This window comes from Cyprinodon variegatus, unplaced genomic scaffold, assembly GCF_000732505.1.
Source record: "Cyprinodon variegatus isolate N-32 unplaced genomic scaffold, C_variegatus-1.0 Scaffold278, whole genome shotgun sequence".
NCBI lineage: Eukaryota > Metazoa > Chordata > Actinopteri > Cyprinodontiformes > Cyprinodontidae > Cyprinodon > Cyprinodon variegatus.
In genome coordinates, this window is record NW_015150731.1 from 576,639 (window position 1) to 602,118 (window position 25,480).

General features: G+C 37.4%; 2 protein-coding genes across 3 annotated transcripts in view; one reads left to right on the forward strand and one right to left on the reverse strand.

The window, feature by feature from the left end:
• Positions 1 to 6: 6 nt before the first annotated feature.
• On the forward strand, positions 7 to 2,090 carry LOC107090064. Its single transcript, XM_015383225.1, has 7 exons — positions 7 to 16; positions 91 to 192; positions 365 to 583; positions 660 to 983; positions 1,169 to 1,496; positions 1,591 to 1,648; positions 1,762 to 2,090. The coding sequence occupies exons 2-7, from the start codon at positions 138 to 140 to the stop codon at positions 1,939 to 1,941; spliced, it is 1,164 nt and encodes a 387-aa protein (XP_015238711.1). The 5' UTR covers positions 7 to 16; positions 91 to 137; the 3' UTR covers positions 1,942 to 2,090.
• A 3,122-nt stretch (positions 2,091 to 5,212) lies between these two features.
• Positions 5,213 to 25,480, reverse strand: part of pla2g6 (phospholipase A2 group VI) — a 23,468-nt gene continuing 3,200 nt past the window's right edge. The window contains exons 4-18 of one of the 2 annotated variants that reach the window (XM_015383254.1): positions 21,697 to 21,877; positions 20,537 to 20,724; positions 18,560 to 18,656; positions 17,800 to 17,982; positions 16,627 to 16,735; positions 15,087 to 15,212; positions 14,694 to 14,778; positions 14,296 to 14,459; positions 14,066 to 14,216; positions 12,553 to 12,689; positions 9,500 to 9,654; positions 9,355 to 9,406; positions 9,058 to 9,173; positions 8,822 to 8,895; positions 5,213 to 6,972 (exon numbers count right to left, since the gene is read on the reverse strand). In XM_015383254.1, the coding sequence (XP_015238740.1) occupies positions 6,834 to 6,972; positions 8,822 to 8,895; positions 9,058 to 9,173; positions 9,355 to 9,406; positions 9,500 to 9,654; positions 12,553 to 12,689; positions 14,066 to 14,216; positions 14,296 to 14,459; positions 14,694 to 14,778; positions 15,087 to 15,212; positions 16,627 to 16,735; positions 17,800 to 17,982; positions 18,560 to 18,656; positions 20,537 to 20,724; positions 21,697 to 21,877 (1,957 nt within the window). In that variant the 3' untranslated portion in view covers positions 5,213 to 6,833. The remainder of the gene's footprint in view (positions 6,973 to 8,821; positions 8,896 to 9,057; positions 9,174 to 9,354; positions 9,407 to 9,499; positions 9,655 to 12,552; positions 12,690 to 14,065; positions 14,217 to 14,295; positions 14,460 to 14,693; positions 14,779 to 15,086; positions 15,213 to 16,626; positions 16,736 to 17,799; positions 17,983 to 18,559; positions 18,657 to 20,536; positions 20,725 to 21,696; positions 21,878 to 25,480) is intronic. The other variant, XM_015383256.1, reaches the window with a different exon arrangement.

Consider the following 25,480-nt stretch of genomic DNA (forward strand, 5'->3'; position numbering starts at 1 on the left):
CCTGAGGTCTCAGTGGGTGAGTGACCATGATTAGCTCTTTGTTTTCTATCCCCAATGCTGAGACACTAAGTGATGTTTGGTCTGGTTCAGATTCTGTCTCTAGGAGCTGCTTCAGTGTGACCTACGCTGGAGGCAGAATGTGTTCCTACAAGCAGACAGAGAAACAGTCCTGCTCCATCACATTTCCTACAGGTCATGTTACTTTAATCTGATGCTTTTCTAATCTAATCTTCCTAATCCAACAATAGAAATGTTGATCATTTGTTCATTTACTGTTCAAGATAACAGAAATCTTTATGTTTTAATATTAAATGTCCTATTTGGTAGAAATGAATGTCTGAAAATGTTCATCTTCTCCCAACAGAAGTTCATGTTGAAAGGACAGAAACATTCAGGGATCATTTCAAGCTGAACTGTAGCTCCAGCTGTTCTCTGACTGACCTTCAAACTTCCTTTCAGATGTATAAAAAAACACAAACTGGTCTAAAAAAAGTTGATCAAAACACTTCAGTTTCCAGCACTACACCGGAGAGTTTCTTCTGTTCTGTGAAAGATCTTAATGACCTGCTGTCTGATGAAGTTTGTAAGTTTTGTATATAATAATATATTTATAAATTATCTCAGTAAATATTTTCAGTTGTTGTTCTTTCATATTTCAGGTGCTGATGGAAGCAACAGCTGCTGGACTATTAATTATGTGAGCAGGAGAATCTGTGCCCTGAAAGGTTCATCAGTGAACATCTCCAGCAAATACTCACATCCTGAATACCTGCAGCCACAGACTAAACACTGGTATAAAGTTAAGATGAATACAAAGCAGGAAGAAGAACAGTTAATGGATGATGGAGGTGACATAAAGAACAAACACATCCTCAGATTAACCAACCTGGATCAGAAAGATTCAGGAGAATACAAGTTGAGAATAAAAGCAGAAAATCAACTGATACAGTCTGATTATCATGGAGTTACTCTGATTGTAACAGGTAAATATGATGGGTCACTGTGAAAACATTCTTATTACAAACTTTAAAACCTCAGTGTGAAATTTACATTTTCAACAAACCAAAACAAAATAAGTGTATTAATATAGCTAGATGTCAAGATTATATGTTTGCAGCACTACTTAATGTTAGTTATCCCTGGACTGATGAGTCCGTCTGTCTTCCAGAGCTCCAGGTGGATCTGAGACCTGCTGCAGAGGTGACTGAGGGTCAGAGAGTCACATTAACCTGCAGCACCAGCTGCCCTCTCAGGGAAAACACAATCTACATTTGGTACCTGAACAGTCTGAGTCTGAGCAAAGCACAAAACAAACAGCTCATTATAGACGCAGTCAGCATGCAGGATGGAGGAAACTACTCCTGTGCTGTTGGAACCATCAGATCAGCTGGAAAGACTCTGATTGTCCAAAGAAGAAAAGCAAACTGGAAACCAGCAGCTGCTGGAATCTCTGCTGTTCTCGTGATTCTGGCACCTCTTTGCATTTTCTTGTATAGGTGAGTATTTTGTTAAGATCAATAAATTCTTATATGGAGTACAAACTGCTGAATTATGTTATGTATGTCTTTTTGACCTTTTTTTATTTTTTAGCAGAAAATGTAAGACTTCTCAGTCTTCTGGAAGTGATTCTGTCAACAACATGGACCAGGTAAAGATACACACTTCATTCTTCTAGCTTTAATTTTCCACAAGCATAATTGTTGCCTAATACTATAAAGCCATATCCCTTTAACGTGAAATGTGCAACTTATTTTTCTTTAGATAAAAAGTGATCATACATACGAAGAGATTCTAGCTCAACCAGCAGAAATGGAACTTCATTACAGCCAGTTAGCAACTGAGAAATTAAATCCTCTTTACTGCAGCATCCAACATCACCAAAAACAGGAGCATGTTCCGTATTCTGAGATCAAAATTAGCACAAATACAAATTCAGATTAAATATTATATTGATAATAAAATCAACAACCAGCTGTCAACTGTTTTTTTGTTTGTTTTTCACTTTTAAAAATATCAAAAGTTTGTTTCAGTGGAAATCAGAGTTTTCTTGATACTTCCCATCCAAATGTCAAAAGTTAAAAAAATTAAACTGAATAGTGAAATATATTTATTTTATTTCTGCAAATGCAAAGTTGCAAAGTGTTTTCTGTGTAAATTTAAATAAAACTTTTGGATAATCTGGGCTCTGTGTATTAATTAAGCACAATTTACATCACTTCCAAGAAAAAACGGCTAAATATTTGTGCAAATCTCAACAATATGGCTGAATATTTGGCAATAGGTGCATCTAGCCCTGCAACACCATTACTAAGGTTACATTCAATTCAAAAGGTAATGACACAGCCCATAATAAAACTAAAGGGCTTTGTAAATAAAATATTTGAGTTCATATATCTGGAAAAAAAAGTATCTGTACTAACTTAATGTAATAAGAGGGCTAAAAGTAGCTGCATTAACAAAGTAGCCTAAGTGAGGATCTGTTGAAAAGAACTATTGGCCATGTTTATGGTGTTCCACACATACTCTTACAAGCAGTTTTCTTTCATACTGATAATCATGAACTACTTCTCACGCATGTCTAGCATCTTACATGTGAAAATATAACACAGTATACCACACACGAGAGCTTGTTCCTTCTTTGCATGCATGTGGCCCGCAGCCCCCCTCCTCCTCTCGTGTGGACCTGTTTCTGCCACTGATCTCTATTTATTCACTGCATTTCTGATTGCCCGAAAAAAGTGAAGTCACCATCTGCCATGCTGGTACTCCCCACTCCCACATGGATGCACAGTAAAAATGCCTATGTGTTTAGCATTTGGCTGCAAAACCAAGCAGTTTGCCAGCTGTGGGAAGATGTTTCACAGGTAATTTCACAGTCAGTGGATTTACTAACCAAGAAAATCCATATATACATTGATGAACACCATAGTATAGTATGTAGTATAACATTAGTCTGGCTATCTCACACTGACTCGAAAACATTGACTAAATTAGCCATCGACACTGTGTCTAACGTGGGAAAATAGAAAGAAATTCAGTGTGAAATGTGCAAGATACCGTCGTACTTGTAGTGTTTGATGTATTATTTGAAAAATGTATGTGCTGAAATATATTGCAGTCATTTTGAGGGGAAAAAAACATATATATATATATATATATATATATATATATATATATATATATATATACATATATATATAAATGTATGTATAATGCATGCACAATTTGCAAATAGAAAAATACTATAGCATTAACAGACATGTACTTGTAATTCATTACATTAAAATATTGAAATTACCATATATGCAAGATGTAATTACCATAACAACGTAATCAATACATGTATATTAGATGTGCATCATCAATTTAGCACTTTTTGCACATCTATATTATTATGCTCCATTAACACATTAATTTTGTGACATATTTGTATATGTTATATGATTTAAAGACCTAATTTATTTCATACTGACTATGCAATGTGATGTGCCATTTTTTATATAAGTTCAATTAATTTACTTATGCTATGAAACACCAATTGTGTGTTAAAGTGATGAACTTATCTTTATTTTAAAAGTCTCAAGTCCCCCTGAAAATGAGAACATCATCGTTTTTCAATGCTATAGGCATCTAGGGAGTAAGTAGGGAGTCCCAATATGGCGGCCGCTGGCTTCACTTCAACCCCGTACTACCAACGGGCAATCAGCAATCCAGTGAATAAGTAGAGATCACTTCTGTCCAATTTTGTAACTTTGATGTCATTACCCACCTGACAAACCAACCCCCCAGTGATTGGTTAATTTTCAGGGAGACTCGCATCCTGTGTTGTCACGTGTTGCCAAAGTAACCAGCATAAACTGTTTCCCCATTTCCAGCTAACGTTTGAGCTAGCAGTAACTATTGGGCTTTTTAACCGGAACTGTTTTGTAAGTGTCCTTTATGAAATAAAATTCGACTTTATTGTCATTACACCGTCACAAGTACAAAGCTATGGAATGCAGTCTGCATCTATCCAGAAGGACCATAAAGGATATAAGTATGTATTTAGATGTGTACAGAGACTCTAAATGTATGGACTATAAATCGTATATATAAACAGAAAGTTATTGTTAGAGGCTATAAAATAAGTAAATATAAAAAACTATATACAGATTATACAAGAAAGAGAGAGAAAAAAATAAAAAATATATATATATATAATGATGCATTTGCTTAAGAAAATCAGTCAATAGCACATTTCTGATCAGTAGTAATATAATTTATTACCATGTACAGTAAATAATCACCTCAATATTAGAAAAAAAAATAATACAAAACAATTGTCTTTGTTCCAAGTTTTGCAAGTAGCAGCAAGTATTTTGTTCGGTTATATTTATGTAACTTTACTCTTGCAAAGGTTTGCACTTCACATATATTAAAGACAGAAAACATTTGGAAGTAGGCAGTATGTTTAAGAAGTTTATAACGAGTAGGTTTTGCAGTTTGGAGTGAGATTAAATATGTGTAAAGTTAACCTGAATATTTATGAAATATCTCACAAAAGTAATTATACTCCTCATAGCTTTGTTCATCTTTTATATAATCCTACATGATACAGCCGCTGAGGAAGTCATATTTAGTCAATTATCAACGTAGGTTGCTATGTCTGCATCGTGAAGGTATATTTAGGGTAGCTATGGTTTATTTATCCCCTGTGTGACACTTTCCAAAGTCAGATTATCTTTATGTTCTTCAGTAGGTCAGATTACATGTTAGCATACAGTTTATTCAGGGTACAGTGAAACTCCTCTCAGCTCTAAACCATGATACTCTCATCACCAGGTTTGACTATAGACGTGACACACCTCTTTATACTCTTCACCTGGTGCCTCCCAAATACATTTATCTTGGCGTCATCAGAGCGCAGGTCCTGGTTACAATACCAATCATTAGTTTGTCCATCTTGATGCAGTGTCTGCAAATAGTTTGATCCCTGAAAGGAAGACACCGCCTCTAGCCTCTACAGCTTCTGTAGGAAATGCTGGAAAGCATGCATCTCTCCTCAAATTGAGCACCTGCATTCAACGTCTACAGTCTACTATGATGAGGCCCGTTCTTTATGGAACCTTGTTAATCCACAGTACGGTGCTGGCCTCTGTGCCAGAACTCAGTCTCTAGGTATTGGGCTGTAGCCCAGGACAAGTCTACTTTTCTTGAAATAAGTTTTTTTTTCCCCTTTATTTTGAGCAGATAAGCCAATTTGGAAAAGGAACAAGGTGATTTATATGAATGACAACAATATTCAACTTCTTTATCTTATTTCAAGTCTACAAGGTTTAGTTATTTTAATTTACATTGAAATAATCCCCATTCTATCAGATCATCATGTTTACCTGCTGATATCGAGTAAATACATTTACTTTTAAGAAATGTTGACATATTTGTCAATTATTTGTTGCAGTGTTGTCATAAAGTAGAGAAGTGTGTTCTTTTGAGGCTCACAAAGTGGCTAAAAATGAAAACAAAAGGGGCCTGAGTTTATTAATACCAGAACAGGGTATCCTCTTTGTAAAGGAAATTCAGACATAAAAACCATCATTAACACATCCGCAAATGGCCCTTTTAAAGCCTCCATGATGCTGATGTGGCCTGGTATAAAAGTAAATTTGACACCCCAGGCCAAGGATATCTTTATGTTAAAGAACTAATGTAGAGCTCCTTTTTTTCCAGACATTCTGAGTTTTTTTTATTTTACCATGGTGAACCATCTTGAGCTTCCAGTGTGTAGAAAAGTATGTGAGAGTGAGGACACCAACCTTTAACCTACACACATGCTCCCCGTTCACACCTACAGTAAGATCTTATAGTACTACAGTAACAAGCCACATGACACCAGGAAGGAAACATAGCTATCTTTGCAGGTTGGTACTCAGTTTTTTTCCTTGGTACAGACATTAAAGGCTGTGTGTGAACTCGAGTTTCTGTTTTCACATCATATGTTGGACCAGAACAGATATTTGGAAATGGGGAGTAAGTTTAGGTGTGGAGCCAATAGTCCTTTAAGTGGAGTTAGGTTGAAAAACAAAGGTCCCAAAGAGATAAACCTACACGTTTAGACGCACTGAGGACCAACTAACTACTGTTCTTGCTTCCTGTCCAGATACACCCCACTGTCTCAACACTAGGCCCCACTCCACAAAACATACTTACATAGAATAATGTGTGCATGTTAAATATAAAAGCATAAACACGAATAGAATCATGGTCCAGATATGAAGGGCAGAACTGTTAAACCATCACAGCTGTTCTGCAGGATAAATAGGAGCTACAGGGTGACTTTGATCATACCGGCAGACAGAGAAAACATTTGAAACTAGGTTTGTAGATGTTGGTGCAGATTTGAAGGGGAATGAAGAAGCTATAACCCTTTTAGTCCAAGTGAGCAAAATCTGATAAGTGAACAAAAGGAGACTGTATCAGAAGATAACGGTCTCTGTATGCTTCTTCTGTCTGATATTGTTTTTAACCACTCCTTCAACCTGTCAAGTGCATTACACAAAAGAAAACTACAAATACTTCTTAATTAGTTTATATAAAAACTGTAAACCTGGTCATAAAAGCAGAGAAAGAGGTCAGTGATAAGGTCAAATGATGCTACTAATCCATCCTCCTTGGAGATTAGGATCAAGTTATTTTCAGTCAGCTTTCTGCTCATTAACCTCATTTTAGTAGAAGTCTTAAAATTTTTTTTGTTTTGTTCTTGTGGTCTCTCAGAATAGCATTTGTTCTTGCAGACTCTTTCATTCTAGCATTATTTGTGGCCCCTCTTTATGGTTCGCCTTTCTTTGTCAACCTCACAGCAGCATTTTTGCCAGAGACTGGGGGACTTCCCTTTTCTCAAACAGGTACATCTGAGTTTCCCAGAGCATGTTCACCAGAATCTCGTCGCTCACTTCATCCAGCATCACCTCCTGAGACAACTGGGGACTCAGCCTGCACAGCAAAACACACACACAAAAAAACATTGCATTACTTTATAAAGCCATTTGCTTGCCCTTTAATTAGTGAAAATTCTGTCCTTAAGGAAACCTGTTTGATGCTTGAAAGGTCCAAATTAAATATAAGATCATGTAAAACCTTTTTTAATGTTAGAGGTTTGAATGAACCAAACAAATAATTGTTAATTTTCTCTAATTTCTAAAGGAACAAGGTAATCCCTTCCTTCATAGATATTTGGAAGGTTTCTGTTTGTTCACTCTGAGGATCCCTACGATTACCAGGTATCCATGTTTTAAACCCACATTAAAGACATTTGTTTTCAAGTTGATAGAGTAAAATATGTTCAAAGGTATTTAAATGTAAAGAGCGAAGTGCAGCTGAGTGAGTAAATGATAGTAAAAATATTCTTAGTGTTTATCAATTTAATCAACTTCAAAAAGCTTTATTCATTTATAGCTCTATAAAAAAGTTACTTCCCCAGCACTTTGTAATATTTTTACTTTTAATAATGAATTTCACCAGTATCCAACTTGTAGTAGTTGTCTTATCAGGCCTCCATACTCTCGTACAACTCAAACACAGTTTAGTGTATTATACAGAGGATCGAGGATATGGAACAGTCGTCCCACTTTACTGACAGATCTTTCTAAAGAACAATTTAAACAGAGAGTAAAATTGCTGCTACTAAGTTGTCTGAATTTTCTGTATAGATTTGGGGTCTAAATGATATTTTAAATTGTTTTATACAAAGAAATGTTTTTTTTTTTTTACACAATATCATATAGATGTCTGAGATGGTGAAATATATTTGTTTTTATGGAGACTGCCACTCATTAAGCCCCTTGAGGGTTTTTCAGCAGTTGTCCGTCACTTTTTCTTTTTTAGTGAAACATTATTCTGTTTTTATGTTTTTGTTGTGAAAATAAAATAAATAAAAAAATAAATAAATAAATAAATGACAGAGATCGCAGTGAGAGAACTGACCGACCTTCTGCCTGCAGCTAGCATACCTGTTTGGTTTTACAAATTATTTTATGACTCCAAGAACACCAGTCTAAAGCCTAAGCCGAAAAATAAACTAAACATGCAGCCACAAACGGGTCACACTGAACCGCTTAGTCATTTCACATCATTAGCCATTTCTTTGTGGTCAGAGAACGTTGTGTGTTTTCACAACATGCTGCTTGCTGGATCAGAGGTACGTGCAACTTGGTAGATTAACCTAGGAAATGTCTGAGACATTAGGAACCTGTAAAGGTAGAACTCAGTGTCCAGATCCTCATGCATGTTTATTGAATCATCTTAGTGTGTTAAATGCAAAAAGTTATTCTTCACCATCCTTATCACGTAATTATCTGCATCAGACTGTGTGTCTCAGTTCTTATTTTTTGTGCCTCATGTCCAAATATGAAACCTGACCCTAGTCTCATTTAGGATTAAATTAGTTATTTTCATGTTCATTTAAAAATGTTTCTTCTATGTCCACAGACAGCAAAGGACAAACACAAACCAACAAACTTTTACTTCATATCATGTCAAACGGGGGTCTCCTCCTCCTGTCTACAGGGGCCAACTTCTAGTTTTCATCTGTTTTTTAACACTAACAATATAGTTACGACATTTTTTATATGTTGTAGAAGACAACCTCAGGAAGTTATTTATTTAATGTATTGGATGTACTGTTAGAACAATGTTGGAAAGCCCCTGCTGTAGACCAATAAACAGGAAATTCAGAGACAAAAAAAACGTGGTTTGCAGATACTTGGCAAAAAAAGAAAAGTGACCGAAAGCAGAAATATTATGAAATGAGACATAAAAATCAGCACATTGATGATCAGCTGACCTGTGGTAGATGGTGTCAATCATCTCACACCAGGCTCTAGCCCTGTCCACAGCACAACCATCAGAGTCGGTGCACTGCACATTCAAAGAGACTTTAAATTAAAGACAAAAACAGACTAAGCAGAATGTTCTGATTATTAATGAAGGGAAGCTTCATATGAATGGTTTAAAAGTGATGAAAAACCAAAAATAAGACGAGAGATGTTTACAGCTCAGCGTTAGGAAGAGTGCACTCACACAGTCCACCAGCATTTTGCCCAGCTCCTTGGCGCCTACGAATGACTTGGCCAACTCCAGAGGGTTGGAGGGCCGGAAAACATCAACAGATGTCACCACTTCCTGTGGGGGTTTACCTGGAAACACACAAGAGCAAAAATAAAACTTTTTTCATCATTTTTTTCATTAACATGGAAGTGAAAGCAAGTCTGCCTTCACAGCTTTAGTTACACAATTTAAACATTTTTATCTTACATCAGAACAAAGGGAGGTAATTCCTCACTAAACCAGTTTGAGTGACTTTATGTAATGACCCACCTGTTCCAAGAGAAACAACTATACCCAGCTTCTTTATGTCTCCTTCACGGCCCTAGCAGAGGCAAGAAAATATGTCTGTTGTTCATCTAAAAACATTTCTACACACATGGCTGAGTCAGCAAACCACAGTAGACGAATCTGCTACCTCAGCCTTTAAGGACTTGTTGAACTGATGGATTTCTGCCATGGCGTCCAGAGTCGGGTTGTTAGCCAACAGTCCCCCATCCAGAAAGCGCCCCATCGGTCGAAAATAGGTGGGGGCAGCACCACTTGAGCGGGCAGCTCTCCATACAAGTTGTTCTGCAATAAAGACAAAGACCAGATTAAGAGAAAGAAATTCTGTATTTTTTTATGCAGACCATTTGGAGAAAAAAACCAATAGAAATGTTTTTCCTCATACGTCTGTTTCAGCAGCTCCAAGCCATCGACCTATGATGGGCTCTGGGAATCAAATATATTGGTTTCTGCAGTCTTTATGGGGTTTCCCGAGCTTAAAGGAGCCTGGCATTGTCCCATCTTATCCTATGTTCCATGTTGTTGTCATTGTTTGAGGCTTCTTCATGCTATTTCAAAATGTGTTTTCCAAACAACCAATTAGGATTAACGCTCCATTCAAATGGGTTAGCCCTGCTCGCTACAACTAGCCCTCACACACTGAACACACCATGGATTTGAAGTCACAACGTAATCTTTGCTAGAAATTGGGACAACCCCTCTCTGCATAGTTGACATTCAAATGCATAAACAGCTGTGTATGCACAGGCATGCTAGTGCTACCAGGTCAGAGAAAATAATGTTGACAAAGGATGAAGTGCGAATGCATTTAGGGCATTTTTAGGTGGCTTTTAAAAAGGCCTTTTTAATTTAGCCCAAGGACTGTTTCTTCTCATACCTCCAGCAAAGACAGAGAAGAGAAGATAATCTGGTAGCTGGCAGGGAGAAAGACACAGCACTCCTGATAAAGAGCACAACGACCACTCTCTTAAAATTGTTTATTAATGACTAAATTAAATTAAAATGTTGAGACCTGCCGGCAAAATACGTTCATTTTTATTATTCCAGTGCTTGCAGTTTGTACCAATACCTGAAAAACGCTCACATCTCCTTTCAGCCACCACGAACAGTAAGGTGAAACCCCCAAGAGACACCCCGGCCTGAAGCAGCTGCTGCTGGGGACTGGCAGTTACAGCTTTCTGATTGTTTGAATTAACCTACACATAAACATAATCTTGTATCTAAAAATAATCTCATGTCTTCCTCATGAAATTTCTACCCCTACATGAGCACACGTAATCATGAAAAAAGAAGTGTTGTAACTAGTGTTGCACCGATACCGATACCAGTATCGGACAGGGCCCAGATACTGCCCTAAAATGGTGGTATCTGTATCGGCGAGTACCAACAAATAGGGCACCAATACCATTTTGAGAGCCAAAAGTTTATTCAACTATTGTCACCCACTCCTGGTAGGCAATAAAAAGTTCTACTGGATTCACTTTGTAGGCAGCAGCTTGACAAAGCCATGATGGCAATTATTTTACATTATTATGGTATCGGTATCGTCCGATACTGCACAGCCAGATATCGGGTATCCGTATCGGGGCCAAAAAATGGCATTGGCGCAACACTAGTTGTAACAAAGACAAAAAGTTAGCTGCATTCAACCTCAAAATGCAGTAAATAGCATTTCAGAGAGTCTAAATTTCTACATTTTCTAGGGGGAGGATTAACCTGACAACAGCCAGATGCATGTTTCACTCCGCCTAGCTCCACTCACATACATCTGGGAACCCGCCATAGGAATTGCCTTTACTGAAGGCTGGGCCTTATCAAAACTCCTTGCATATGATTGGATAAGCCACTTGTCTGTCATCTTTATTGACGTGCTATTTCAACCACTCACACCGAAGCTAACCCGTGACGCTGTGAGAGGAGGAGCCATTTGGTAGATCAAGCTCTTGCCAAATCCGGTCGGGAGAAGGGCGAAAACATCGTTTCCACCAACAAAAGCCTTCAAAGCCGTTCTCTGATGTTCTTTTAATGAAACAATATCAGATAGATTGGACAACACAGAAGAAATAGCAGCATCAATGCTAACGCTTGCTTCCTCAATGCGAGCCGCCATTGTTGTTGGAATCTCACGGTCGCTTCTCCACTCCAGGACACACCCGCCCTGCGTCCTGATTGGACAGACCATAAATTGGGTTGGGGAAATCACTTTCAGTGAGCAGGTTCCCAGATGTATGTGAGTGGAGCTAGGCGGAGCGAGACATGCATCTGGCTGTTGTCAGGTTAGGGGAGGATACCACCAGACCCCACTATACCATGCAAAAACCAAAGATGTAATACATAGGTGTAAACCCTATGAAACATTCCAAGCTAAAAGCCTGCTATGTCCACTACTCCTACGTGCAAAGAGGAATTGGGAAACCACTACTTTCTGGGGAATGAGCAAAATTTAGGGCTAGGGGCAACAAAAAGGCTTAATAATCAAAATGACAAAACAAAACTGTAAACAATTATTATTGCACAACATACTAATTATCGACATAATCTATTCACAATGATGTAATTAACCGACCCTTGATTGACTCATTAATGTTTGAACAGCCTGAGAGCAGAACTGTAGTTTTATATAAGTAACGTCACTTAAAACAGCTGCAGCTCTCTGCAAGCTTGATTTGTAGGATATGACTTTTATTTCACTTAAGTTAACAAAAAAGAGGATTTCATGGCTTGACTTTCTCCTGCATATATGACCACACACACCTTCATCTGTCACCCTCCTACGCTTTCTGGGTGGCTCCTCTGTGTATCCTACTATCAACACCTCTTCATTCTCCCATCCTGTAACAACAACATGACCTGCACTCAAACACACAACTGGACTAGTTTGGTCATTCATTCAAAATGAAATTAATAAACTATCAATATTCCCGTCTCACTTATTACAGGGAACTGAGAACATGGGGAACATTTTAAAGCTATAGTCTGTGAAAGAATCCACTGCCTTTGCCACCATCTAGTGGTGGTAAAAAGAAACTCCACACAAATCATTTAAATCATAACCTGGTAAACCACACTGACCATGTGTAATACTCAGGTTTAGTTCTGTTTTTAAACTCCATTACTGGAAGAATTCAGCTTGAAGGAAGTTTTTAAAATCAGTGCACTAAGCACTATAAGATCTATTGGTACCTTGTGGGATGGTAAGGGGCCTGAAGGTGGCCTGTGTGGTGTATGGAGGCTCCTTCTTGAGGGATGGTTGGTCATAATTCCTGAAGATATGGAGCTCACCTGGATGTCTGTCAGCTAAAACGCTGGTCACCATGACCCTGGACATACGGACAGGAGAAAACAGCTTAAATGGAGAAAGGCTGGCAGATTCTACTGAAGAACATTTTAATTAGCAAAGCAGATCTGTCAGTGAGGAGGGAGAAATTAGGAATATTGAAATCAAGAACACACATATGGACAAATTTATTAAACTTTTTTGATGAAGTAATATTGATAAAGCAATGCTTAATTTTGCTTCAATGATTTAATGAAGACTAATTGTCGAATTGTTATTTATGAGACTAGAAAAATTAAATTAAGGGAACGAATTGTTAGTTGTTTGCTTTTGCTTTTTTTTTTTAAATCAATGTGCGAGCGGTCATGTTAATCCTCCTTTAAAGTTTTTTAATTGCATCACTGGGAAGTTAACTGTTGAACTATGATGAGCATCACAGCTGCCTTAGCACCTTTTAGCATCCATTCAGCCTGATTAAAAAGATCAAACATTCTGCTGGGTAGAACACTAATCAGGGACTAAGTTGTCAGCTAAAGAGATTGCAGCCTTCATTTTATCAGGCTTGTAATGCAGAATTGGAAAAAAAAAAATGTCAATAAAGAAAGTTCATTTAATGGGCACTTTCTACACACAAAGAAAAGACCACATTTAAAAAAAAACAGCATAAAAAAAGGATGCTTGGATTTAATTTTAAAGGTGCATTAACACCAACATGTTATCCTTTTTTCTTTTTTTTCTTCTTCTCACATGTTGTCCTTCAGTAGAGGAGTGCACAGTAAATCTGCCATGCAAAGTGATGCGATGGATGCGTTAGCGGTAACACGATAGGCACAATTTGACACCTGTGATAGATATAAAGCAACAGCTGCTGGAGATTAAAGTGCTAGAATCATGTTCAGTGTGAACGCAGCATGATGGAGGATTGTTACTTTCGAATTTCACAGTCTGTCCCATTTTTACTCATAATCAGCTCAATGGAGGGAGGACCAGGAGAAAGATATCAAAAGTCTGGCTTTAAATTATTCTAATGCAGGTTGATAAAAAACTAAAACTCCTCAGAATATTTTTAATTCAATCTGAATCAATATTAAAAAGCCAAATCTGATTTGTGTCAAGTACATCATGAAGAGATAAAATTAAACTTTAGTAAATGTTGGGTTTTTTCATGAACAGTTCTGTTTTGTTAATGCTGAAAGGGTACCAGCACAATTCTCTAAATCTTTAGTAATTGTTCTAGTGAATTTGGGGTTTCTTTGCCAATTCTAGCAAAATATCGTTTACGTTTCCTGTAGTTTTATAAGGAAATAAAGTTATAACTTTATTTGTTGTTTTAGAAAGACTCTTTGCTGTAGCATACTACATTTTAATTGTGTATAATTTACTGGGATGTTCTTTTTAATGTCCTAATGTGATACAAACCTTGGGAATCGGATGTCTGTCATCTTGGTGTTTTCTCCAAACTCTTGCTTCAGAAAGTCCTCCAGAGGCGCAGATTCGTAGGGTCTTGACCCCTTGAACACTTGTTCCTTCATTCTGAAGTACAGGCAGCGAAGGTATTCCATGGACTTTCCTGCACACAGAAAAAAATGAAAATGTAGTCCTAGTGACATAAAACATTCTAGGAAAACAAAACAGAAGGAGGAACACACCATGGATTATTGCCAAAGCAAGGATGCCCCCTGTGCTTGTTCCAGCCACCCAGTCAAAGAGCTCCCTGGTGGGTCGGCCCGCCTCCTTCTCCAGAGCGATGAGCATCTGGATCAGCACCAGGCCTTTAATACCTCCACCATCGAGACACAGCAGCCTGTCCATCCTGCAAAACAAGGCGAAGGAAATGTGAATCAATTCCTGTGAACTATTACAGATCTAAAAATAACTCACATTTTGCATCAATAATGCACTACATAGAGACTATAGTCACTCAAAGCCCTTTACAGCTTGTGCATTTTGTCAGGTAATATCCAAAAACAGCAGACAACTAGTCAGCTAGGGGACTCCATCAAAAAAACAACCGCTCCAATTTTCTACCAATTATTAACACACTTACTTTTTTTTCTCCTTTCTTGGTCCATCAATCTCAGATTTGCCAATCGCTCCTATTGCAGCTCCCACGTACATGATGTCCTCAAAGCCTGCAAAAAATAAAAATAAAAAAGGTATTATAAATGATAAGTAGATGCTGTCAGATACCTGAGCAAATGGCAACAAAGCAAAAAGGATTCTGGGAATTCTTTAATCCACCATAAAGCTATTGAATAAATTATGTTTATAATCGCTCTAAAATACAATACCATCTATTCTAATACATCATTTTAAATGAAAAATCAATGATCAAATCATATCATTTAAGACAATATACAATACCAAGTAAATTCCTTTTCATAAATATGAAGTTTAAGTGATAATATGAGCCTGTAAAGCTGAGGGATGGTGGTGTTACCTATGGCTCGAGGCTGGGTCTTGTTTGAGAATTGAGGAGGAGGAGGAGGACTGCCTGGGGAGGGAGGGAGGCAGCGCTGGACTCCTACACTACACAGCATGTCCAGCAGTATCTTTCTATTAGGACCTTTTTAGATTAATACAAACACAAGCAAACATGGCAGGCAGCACACATGCCTCAGAGGGGAGAGAGATTTAGATGGAGATGTATCACAGACAGAGAGGTGGGGGGGTACAGAGAAAGACAAGCAGACGGTTAGCAATCATCATGCATTGTTAAAAATCAATTCACAACAGGAAAATCCTTTTAACATCCTTTATGACTCACAACAAAGCCAGATTTTACTGGAAGCACCTTCCTACGTAAACAGGCCAAGCAAAACTTACATTTAGAAAAAAGATGATGCCTGGATCATTGTAGGTAAACTTTATCTTGGTTCCACTACTTAGCAATTTTTTTTTCATATTATATTCACATACATTTAAAAAGTTTTATCAGAAAAAAAGAGTTAAGTTCTTGTTCTTTGAGGCATTTTAAACTTTTTACATAATCTGCTCTACAATTGTTAAATTTTGGAATTATAGCAACTTTTCTTCCTACACATTTGCCTCTAAAAGTCTTCTATTATGACTCGATTTCATCATCGTTAACTTTATCTCTGTATATGGCAAAATTACGATTTTTGTTGCAGACTTTGTACTCAGTATTTAGCATGCATTGGATCATATCTGATGTAGAAAAACGGGTTACACTTTTTCATAAACACGGTGTAAAATCAGTAATTCTGTCAGAAAGTTTCTCTTCTAAGGGCCTGGGGAACTTTGAGTGTATGACATTATCAAGAAAAAAAGACGCCTTAATATCCGTCAGCCCCTACAATAAAATTGAAGGTGGGTTATTATTACTGAGTAATTCAGCAGAATAATGATCCATAAAACTGCCAAGACCAACCTATTTCCCCTCCAATGGAAAACAAAGTAACTAGAAGTGAAAAATATATTATGTAGATTTTAAGAGCAATGGAGCATTAGATCAATGCACTTTGATTTTATACTTCATAACCAAATGTCCAATAAACTGTCACTTATGACCACATCAGGGCTACAGTACTGTTATATGAAGAGGAACCTAAAGAACCTGTAAATCATTTTAGAGGGCAACACATCATTAAATATCTAACAAGAAGAAAAAATGATACTATGGTCATTGTGGAGGAGGATGTAGAACTAAGATTAAGTTGGATCCTACTTTAAATTACACATCAAAAAGGATCCTAATTACTAAAGATAACAATTTGCATTGAAAAACAGAAATTACCCAGTCCGGAATAAAACCTATCCTGGGTATCGTCACTTGTTAATTAACATGTTATTAACATGAAGATCTCTGTTTTTACATTATAATACATGTTATACTGTATGTAAGATCCAACAACCTCAATCAGGTTAGTTTAGGATGCCAAATTCCTTAACTGTTAGAATTTTAAATAGATTAATAGCCACTGTTCCTTAAAGACAGTTTATCAGTCTTCTGCTCTCACCTTTGCTGGTTCTTGCAGCGATTAACCCAGGCGTTTCTCCAAGGTCATTGTGGATTTCAACATCGGCCCCAAACACGATCAGACCCTTGATCAACTCCATGTGGTCCATCTGATTAAAACAGAAGAAAACAAAAACATTCATATGGTTTTAGGACGAAACGGGAGTTATGTGGCTCTGATTTAAAGAAAATGTATTTACAGAAAACATCAAAATGTTTAAAATTAAGAACGCTGATGATTATTTTGCAACAGTTTACTGTTAAAACAGTTTATAAATTCTCAACCGGATCTAAACACTTCTCTAATAGTTTCAACAGCTTGCTTTTTTTTTTTTTTGTCCTCAGACTTTGATCACTGAAAAGGGTCCAGTCACGTTCTATGCTTATAGAAAAACACTAAAACCTACAAGTTAAATATAAAATAAAGCAACATAATGCAAGTGTTTATCCCCATAGTGTTTACTTTGTCTTTTTTGGGCCTAAAGAGACTTGTTGCACTGGGAACAATCAGCAGATAAAACCAGTATTGCCATTGCCCTCTGCTGGCAGCCCTTACTTATAGAGCTATCAACTTGCCAGTTAAAGGTCTCACTATGCTTGACCCAAGGACCTTCCGCATGCAAGATGAGCCGTCCGTCACAGCATCTGCAGCATTTAAACACAGTGCGGCTTTCCACCTGTTCTGGCAGGTTGCACCTGTTCTGGCAGGTTGCACCTGTTCTGCGTAGCTACAAACTGCTCTAGGTGCTCTGCATGAAGGCATCTCGGACGGGTCAAGCATAAATCAAGCTTTAGGCAGCCTTGGGTCCAGCTTCAGTGAACACAAAGGTTCATATTGTAACCAGAACACTACTAGTTTCTTATCCCTTTTGGCAACTATTATTTTTAATGCTTCTCCACACTTGATCTTGGACTTGTCATTGCCATTGAGCTCATGCATAATATCCTACATGTATAAACAAGGGGACCACAAATGAAGTGTAAAAGACAGAAACAATACAAAATAAGCCAACAAGGTGCCATCATTTAGTTGGAAATCATTTGTAAAGAACCAGAGTCAGACACTGATGTAGGAATGGACAGGACCCCTTTTCTTTCAAATTGGCAATAGCTCATGAGATCATTGTCATTGTCACCTAAAAGACGATCTAAATCACGCGTGTTAAAGTCAAACCTTCATAGCCAGGTGAAGAGCCGTGTTTCCATCCTGCCCCTTCAGGTTGGCGTTGGCCCCGTGGGTGAGAAGCACCATGGCGGCCTCAAAGCGGCCTTTTTTAGTCAGAATGTGTAGGGCGCTCTCTCCAGTCTTACTGAGGTAATTTATTTCACTGCCACGGTCCAACAACATGCGGCACATCTGGGAGGGAGAAAATAAAAATAGAGACGTTCTTTTTTTTACTAAGCTGTTTATTCTTCTTACGGACATACAACATCTTGAATAAATAAAACAGTTCTCTGCCATCAAATCAAATAATCTAAAACATTTCACCTCACTAAAGACCTGTGGATGCTGCCCTGAGATGGAGCTTTGCATCTGACTGCCGGGGACTGCTGTGACCTTTTAGATTCATGTCTACCTGCTCCTTTCTACTCTAAGCTTCTGAGGATGGCCTACTACTGTTCTCACCTCCTTTACAAATGTGCAACACAAATAAATGCTAACCCACACATAGAAACTCCAAACAGTTAAAAGTCAGACTAATTATATTATTACTATTACTGCAATATCAATGTGGCCTGCCTAGTTTGATGCTGGATTGAATTTGTATTCAAAACACAAACAGGAGGCCGCCCTAACATATAATTCTTGTAGCGTAAGATTGACCTGACACACACAGACACCTAAGACAGGACATGTAAAAAAATGGCCATCAGATGCACATTTTCTAATTAAAAACCATTAACAGGTAAAAATGGGGTTTAGTAGAAGCTACCTCTGCTGTTTTAGCCCAGTGCAGTGGCGTCCCTCCGTACACAGAGTCCTCAGCTTGGAGTTGCGATGGGTCGGCTTTGAGAATCTCTTCCACGCAGCTGACAAACAAGAAGGAAAAATAAACCCTACTTATCACATTAATCATCTGACATGAAGTACAAGTAATTCTTTGATTCTTAATCACATAGTAAATAATTTTCATTTTTGAATTGTACTTAGTTTATCTATAAAGCACCAATTAACAACATGTCATCACAATTTACAGATCTGTTTTTTTATTATGAAAATTATTATATTTCTCAAAACTGGAATGGATACCCTTTCTTGGCATCACATTAGTCATGTGATCTAAAACTGGACCTTAATGCCTTTTAAAAAGATGAAGAAGAAGACCAGAAGTAGTTGGAGGATGATGGCAGGGCAGGTTTGGACTCAAGAGGAGACTGATGTCTCATGTGGATATATCTCATCCTGCCATTTTGTTTTCCAGAGTTATTGTGTGAACAAACATATTCATTTATAATTTTATTCATATTTCTTATTAAATGGAAACTACAATTGCAAAAAGGTGCATTTCTGAAATTAGCAGAATATCGACTCTATGAGCCACTTTGCTTATGTGTATTTTGTGTGTCCACCAGGTGACAACGTGGGACGGTGTGAGTTTTAGGTTTTATAGGGGGAACTCACCGGCACCTATTGGCTGTTAATGGTAGGAAGCTGCGCATATAGTTTTTGAACGCACCTTGAAGCTTTCCGTTCATTTGCCTGTTCGTGTATGCTGTATAGTTCGTGCATCAGGAGGTTAATATGTTGTATTAAAATTGCCATTAATAGTAATAAACTATAAAAAGCCACAATCGCCTTTCAGTCAAGTTAAAAGGTACACCACAAAGAGCACACAGGAGAGTGTGCATATTGGTAAGGGAAGAGAAGTCAGTGTTAGCAGCCTTCTGCCAACATTGATTGGGAGTTTAAGGAGACAGAAATAACCATACAAAACAAACATAGAAGCACTGATTCATAAATACTCCCCATGTTAAAAAAAGGTAAAGGTAACCAGCTCCTCAGATGGCTCTGTCTAGGAATGAAACTCTAAGGCTGGCGAGCTCTGCCAGGTTTTGTATAATTTTCTGTCATTATTGGGTAACTCTGTACTGCTTCACAATATTTCATTTCATTTTTTAGACAAAACTCTGTTTATAAAGTTTATTTAGTAGTTTTAAATCAAAAGATTGAGATGGAGAGCTTTTCTCTAGGTTTGTCAGTTCCAAATACTTCAATCTTTAAGAAAAAAAAAGAATATTTAGATTTTCTTTTTATGTTTTTTTTTTTGTTTTGTTTACCAAAATTTATCTGAGAAAAACAGCAATTAAAGAGCTGGACTAAGACAATACATATTCAGGCTATCATTGGCAGTGTCCATCTAAAACAGACTGCTACCATACTCTATGGAATGTTCTCACCAATTTTAAATTTCATTTTTGCATATTTATAATAAACAGAAAACAAAAAAATGCAATGGCTAATTACACACATCATTATGATAACATCAAAGCTGATAAATACAGAATATATAATATTTACATTATACAGAACAATTGTTTATAAAAAAAAATTACAATTTTTTTCCAGAGATGTGGGTAAGAGCTCTGCCAGTTTTTGTATAATTTTCTGTCATTATTGAGTAACTCTGTGCTGCTTCACAATATTTCATTTCATTTTTTAGACAAAACTCTGTTTATAAAATTTATTAAGTAGTTTTAAATCAAAACCCACTGAATCCCACTGCATTTGTAAAATGTATAACTTAACTAATAACATGAAAGCATAAGATGAAGCATCCATTTCCACTGATTCACTTAAGGTCAGTGGAACAACCAGCAAAACCACTTCCTTCATGAAGTCCAGGCACTCTATTGTATCAGAGGGTAAAAAAGCCGCTTCCTCTCTTCATGCAGCAAGTTTTTTCACTCACCCCTTCTCACTGTACTTCATAGCGGTGTGGATAGGATTTCCCATACTGCCTTTGATATCACACTTTGCCCCGCCCTCCAACAAGGCTTTGACGGACTCCACACGGCCCAGACGGCAGGCCACATGGAGCGGTGTTTCTCCGTTGTCGTTGAGCTCGTTCACTCCTGAGCACAACCGTGAACAGAGAGCCTGGAGGAGACGGGAAGGAAGAGGACATCAAAGGAGGGGAGATTGTTAAGCTGCCATAGAACAGGACGTCTAATGGACAGCACAACTGGCCATTTCCCAACTGACATATGACTTTTTACAAAACTGGCACGCCAGATACCACTTTTGGCTCTCGCTGTCACTCCTAATGGATGTAATTTTAAGAGATATTAGACTCAATCTCATTTTTTTCTAAATCTTTATGCTACAGATGTCAAACCAGCTTTTAGCCAACTCCAATTTAAGACCAATATTATTAGATGACAGAATAGAATTATAACTATTTTTCCTGGCCTCCTTGTCTCAGAGTTCAAGTTCAAAGCAGACGTGAGTTTAAATTGTGTGAGAGAACATTTCCTCTTGAACAGGGTTAAGTTATGGAGTTACAATTTTATATGGTCTTTATCATCTTAAACTAGGAATGAAGTTAGTTATAGTTAACGCAGCTATCAGTATCTAAACAGCAGTCTCATTAAGTGTTATCTAAAGATTTAAACAAACAAGTACGGTCCATTAGAGACATGTTAGGAGTTTAAAATAATCACAATGAGCAGTTGTTCTGTACCGTTTCTTGTGGCATAAAATAACTACAATCCTGTCCTAACAGGTTCTAGAAAAAGATTTTTTTTCTTTTAAATAACTTCCAGCATCTCTGGGCTTCCTCTAACTTTTGCTGTTAACACCTTCATGATACTGAAAGTACTCAACATTCAGTCTTGTTTACACAGCACAGAAAACACAGTTTTAGTCAGTTTGACCTGTCCACATTTTGTTATGCTAACTGACTTGTCACTGATCAGGACCAATCAAGCTGAAAATCATCAGACTCCATTTACCAGTCAGTTCCTGGTATTATCTACCTTCTTTGTGTAGCATAAGATAAACAATCAAAGTCATCAGTCAGTAAAGCCCCGAGGCTTTAAACGTTTAACTCAGGTGTCAGCTCAGTCTCACCTGGATGATGACAGGAGAGTCCTGCTTGGAGGCGTAATGCATGGGGGTTTCTCCATGTCGGTCTTTGATGTCGGTGCGGGCCTGACTCTCCTCCAACAGCTCCTTCACACATGCCAGGTCTCCTCGCTCACATGCCAGGTGCAGAGGTGTCTGACCTGATACATCCCGATTATTGATCTGGCTGAGGAAACATATTTACAGGTTTTACACACTAAAATACCACATTAGAGCATGAATTACTAAACAGCTTTTCAGACTATGCAGATTTTGAAATAGCTCCCGACCGCTTATGAGGTTCAATTTATATCCATAGAGAATCAATGCTAGTTTGTTTGTTTGTTTGTTTGTTTGTTGAGTTTTTGGGTAACAGGCTTGTTTTGTAGTCGCCTGGTACACAGATTAAGATGGAGAGCTTTTCTCCAGGTTTGTAAATTCCAAATACTTCAATCTTTAAGAAAAAAAAATAAATATTTCGATTTTCTTTTTATGTTTTTCTTTTTTGTTGTTTTGTTTACCAAATTTATCTGAGAAAAACAGCCGTTAAAGAGCTGGACTAAGACAATACATATCGGCTATCATTGGATAACCTTTACCAGGTGATCCTCTTTGGACATAATTTACAAGCAGTTTCCATCTAAAACAGACTGCTACCATACTCTATGGAATGTTCTCACCAATTTTAAATTTCATTTTTGTATATTTATAATAAAAAGAAAACAAAAATGCAATGGTTAACTACACACATCAATATGATAACATCAAAGATGATAAATACAGAATTTCTGCTCTTTTCAGAACTGGATTTTGAGGTTTAGGAGGTAAAGAGAAAATGATGTGTCTCTGTAAGTCATCTAGGAGTCTTCAATATAATCTGTGACAACTACATCCATTCAGTGAATATATTAGTATATCTAAATATTTATATTAAGGAGAACAATTGTTGATAAAAGTATGACCATTTTTTTCCAGAAATGTAGGTAAGAAATTACAATGGATAAGATGTTCCAAAGCTATCATCCGATGAAGTTCGTACATTTAATTTAGACGCCATGGATGTGTACATATATGTGTCTATTTATGAGCAAGTGCTTTGGGAAAATCTAATTTGTCTTTATCTGGAAAATTTGGATGTTGTGCCTCTTGAAACACTGTAGTTGACTCTGAACAGGTTGTGGCGCCAATCTGCTTTCAGCCACCCCTCAGTGGTATATTGGTTCCTGCATGTCCAACCCTATAAAACATTTCTGGCTACGCCTCTACAAAATACAAAAATACTTTATTAATCCCATAGGAACAAATTAAAAGTTGCTGTTACTAATATCATAGGGCTCATTAAGTGGGTTGTTGTAATGTTTATGGATGCAGGCAGGAAGGGCCTCCTGTAGCTGTTTAATGCGCCTAAAGCTTTAAATTGTTTTGATTGTTTTCATGCAGTTTAAATTATTAATAGTACTGATGGCAGACATGCCCAAACTTAATGCAAAAATTCATATCATTTTTAATAAGAAAAATCTTACAGATCATGTTCTCTTCATGTAGCTCTGGAGAAAACTGTTGAGTATTTCTGGATGTGATTCATAGTTTTAAATGAGTAGATTTTTATTTAGTCCTGATGTGAATTACTGTCTTTCTCAAGTATCGGTCTTGGGTGCCATTTACTTTAGAGCAAACTGTTTTACCACTGGTATGCTAATGATAATTACATTTTCTCATGCACTCTGATAACATCAGACCAGTAGGGAATTAATCTGCGATGCACCGAGGAGGGAACATGCAGAATGGCTAAAGTTCCTACACACCGAAATCAAAGTTGAGGAAAGTTTTTACTGATTAACCAAAAACATCTTCAAACATTCCACTTTGCTCCATTGATTTTGGTCAGAAGTTGATAAATATTTCAGCTTCTCGCCGACAAAAGCACCAGAATGCATTCATGGTTCAAACTACTGGCTGGCTATCCAAAATTTACTACAAAAAAAATAAATCAGCTAACTGTGGGTATAAGAAAAACAGCATCAGGGGCCAATGTATTTAATTTGTTCTATATCGAAGCATAAATATGCTTCACCCTCAACAGTTTTTAGAGGATCCCAAGACCAAATGGACTTCCGAACACAACTTTAGGAATCATGAATTAGTCAGAAGGGGACAACCATGTGTTGCAGTTGTAACCTTACACTGTTGAACAGTCTACTACTAGTAGAAGACTGTAGAAGACTATTGACTTCTATGCTTTTTAACAACAACCTAGAACACATAATTTTCCCTTAGTCTTTACCTGCTCTTCACCATTTTGCTATTTTACCTTATTCTATGCATATTTGTTTTATTAATGTATTTATCTGTTTCATAAATAATGTTTATTTGACCTCATTTATGGGAAGCAAAATATAAAAATTTTTAAGACATTTTTTTTAAACACACCTTCTCATTCAAAGAGTTTTCTTTATGTTCATGACTATAAAAATTTTAGATTCACACTGAAGGCATCAAAACTACCGTATTAATTAACACGTGGAATTATATACTTAACAAAAAAGTGTGAAACAACTGAAAATATGTCTGTCAAGGAACTATATGTCTACAAGGAACTGGCTCACATAAGGACCGCTCCATGAAAGGAAGACCAAGAGTCACCTCTGCTGCAGAGGATCCAAGTCACCAGCCTCAGAAATCGCAGGTTAACAGCAGCTCAGATTAGAGACCAGGTCAATGCCACACAGAGTTCTAGCAGCAGACACATCTCTAGAACAACTGTTAAGAGGAGACTGTGTGAATCAGGCCTTCGTGGTAAAATAGCTGCTAGGAAACCACTGCTAAGGACAGGCAACAAGCAGAAGAGACGTGCTTGGGTAAAAGAACATAAGGAATGGACATTAGACCAGTGGAAATCTGTGCTTTGGCCTGATGAATCCAAATTTGAGCTCTTTGGTTCCAACCATTGTATCTTTGTGCAACACAGAAAAGGTAAACGGATGGACTCTTTATGCCTGGTTCCATGGATGGAGCATGGAGGAGGAGATGTGATGGTGTGGGGGTGCTTTGCTGGTGACACTGTTGGGGATTGAAAGGCAAATTGAAGGCATACCGAACCAGCATGGCTACCACAGCATCTTGCAGTGGCATGCTATTCCATCCGGTTCGCCTTTAGTTGGACCATCACTTATTTTTCAACAGGACAATGACCCCAAACATGCCTCCAGGCTGTGTAAGGACTATTTGACCAAGAAGGAGAGTGATAGGGTGCTGCGCCAGATGACTTGGCCACTACAATCACCGGACCTGAACCCAATCGAGATGGTTTGGGATGAGCTGGACCGCAGACTGAAGGCAAAAGGGCCAATAAGTGCTTAGCATCTCTGGGAACTCCTTCAAGACTGTTGGAAAACCATTTCAGGGGACTACCTCTTAAAGCTCATCAAGAGAATACCAAGAGTGTACAAAGCAGTAATCAAAGCAAAAGGTGGCTATTTTGAAGAACCTACAATATAAGACATATTTTATATTGTTTCACACTTTTTTGTTAAGTATATAATTACACAATTCCATAATGTGTTAATTTGTAGTTCTGATGCCTCCGGTGTTAATCTTCAATTTTCAAAATTAAGAAAACTCTTTGAATGAGAAGTTGTGTCCAAACTTTTAGTCAGTTCTGTATACCCATGTTAATACCCTGTGCAATAATCCTGCTAAATAAGAGACTTCAGCCTTCATAATATATATCTATATATATATATATATCTATATATATATATATATCTATATATATATATATATATATATA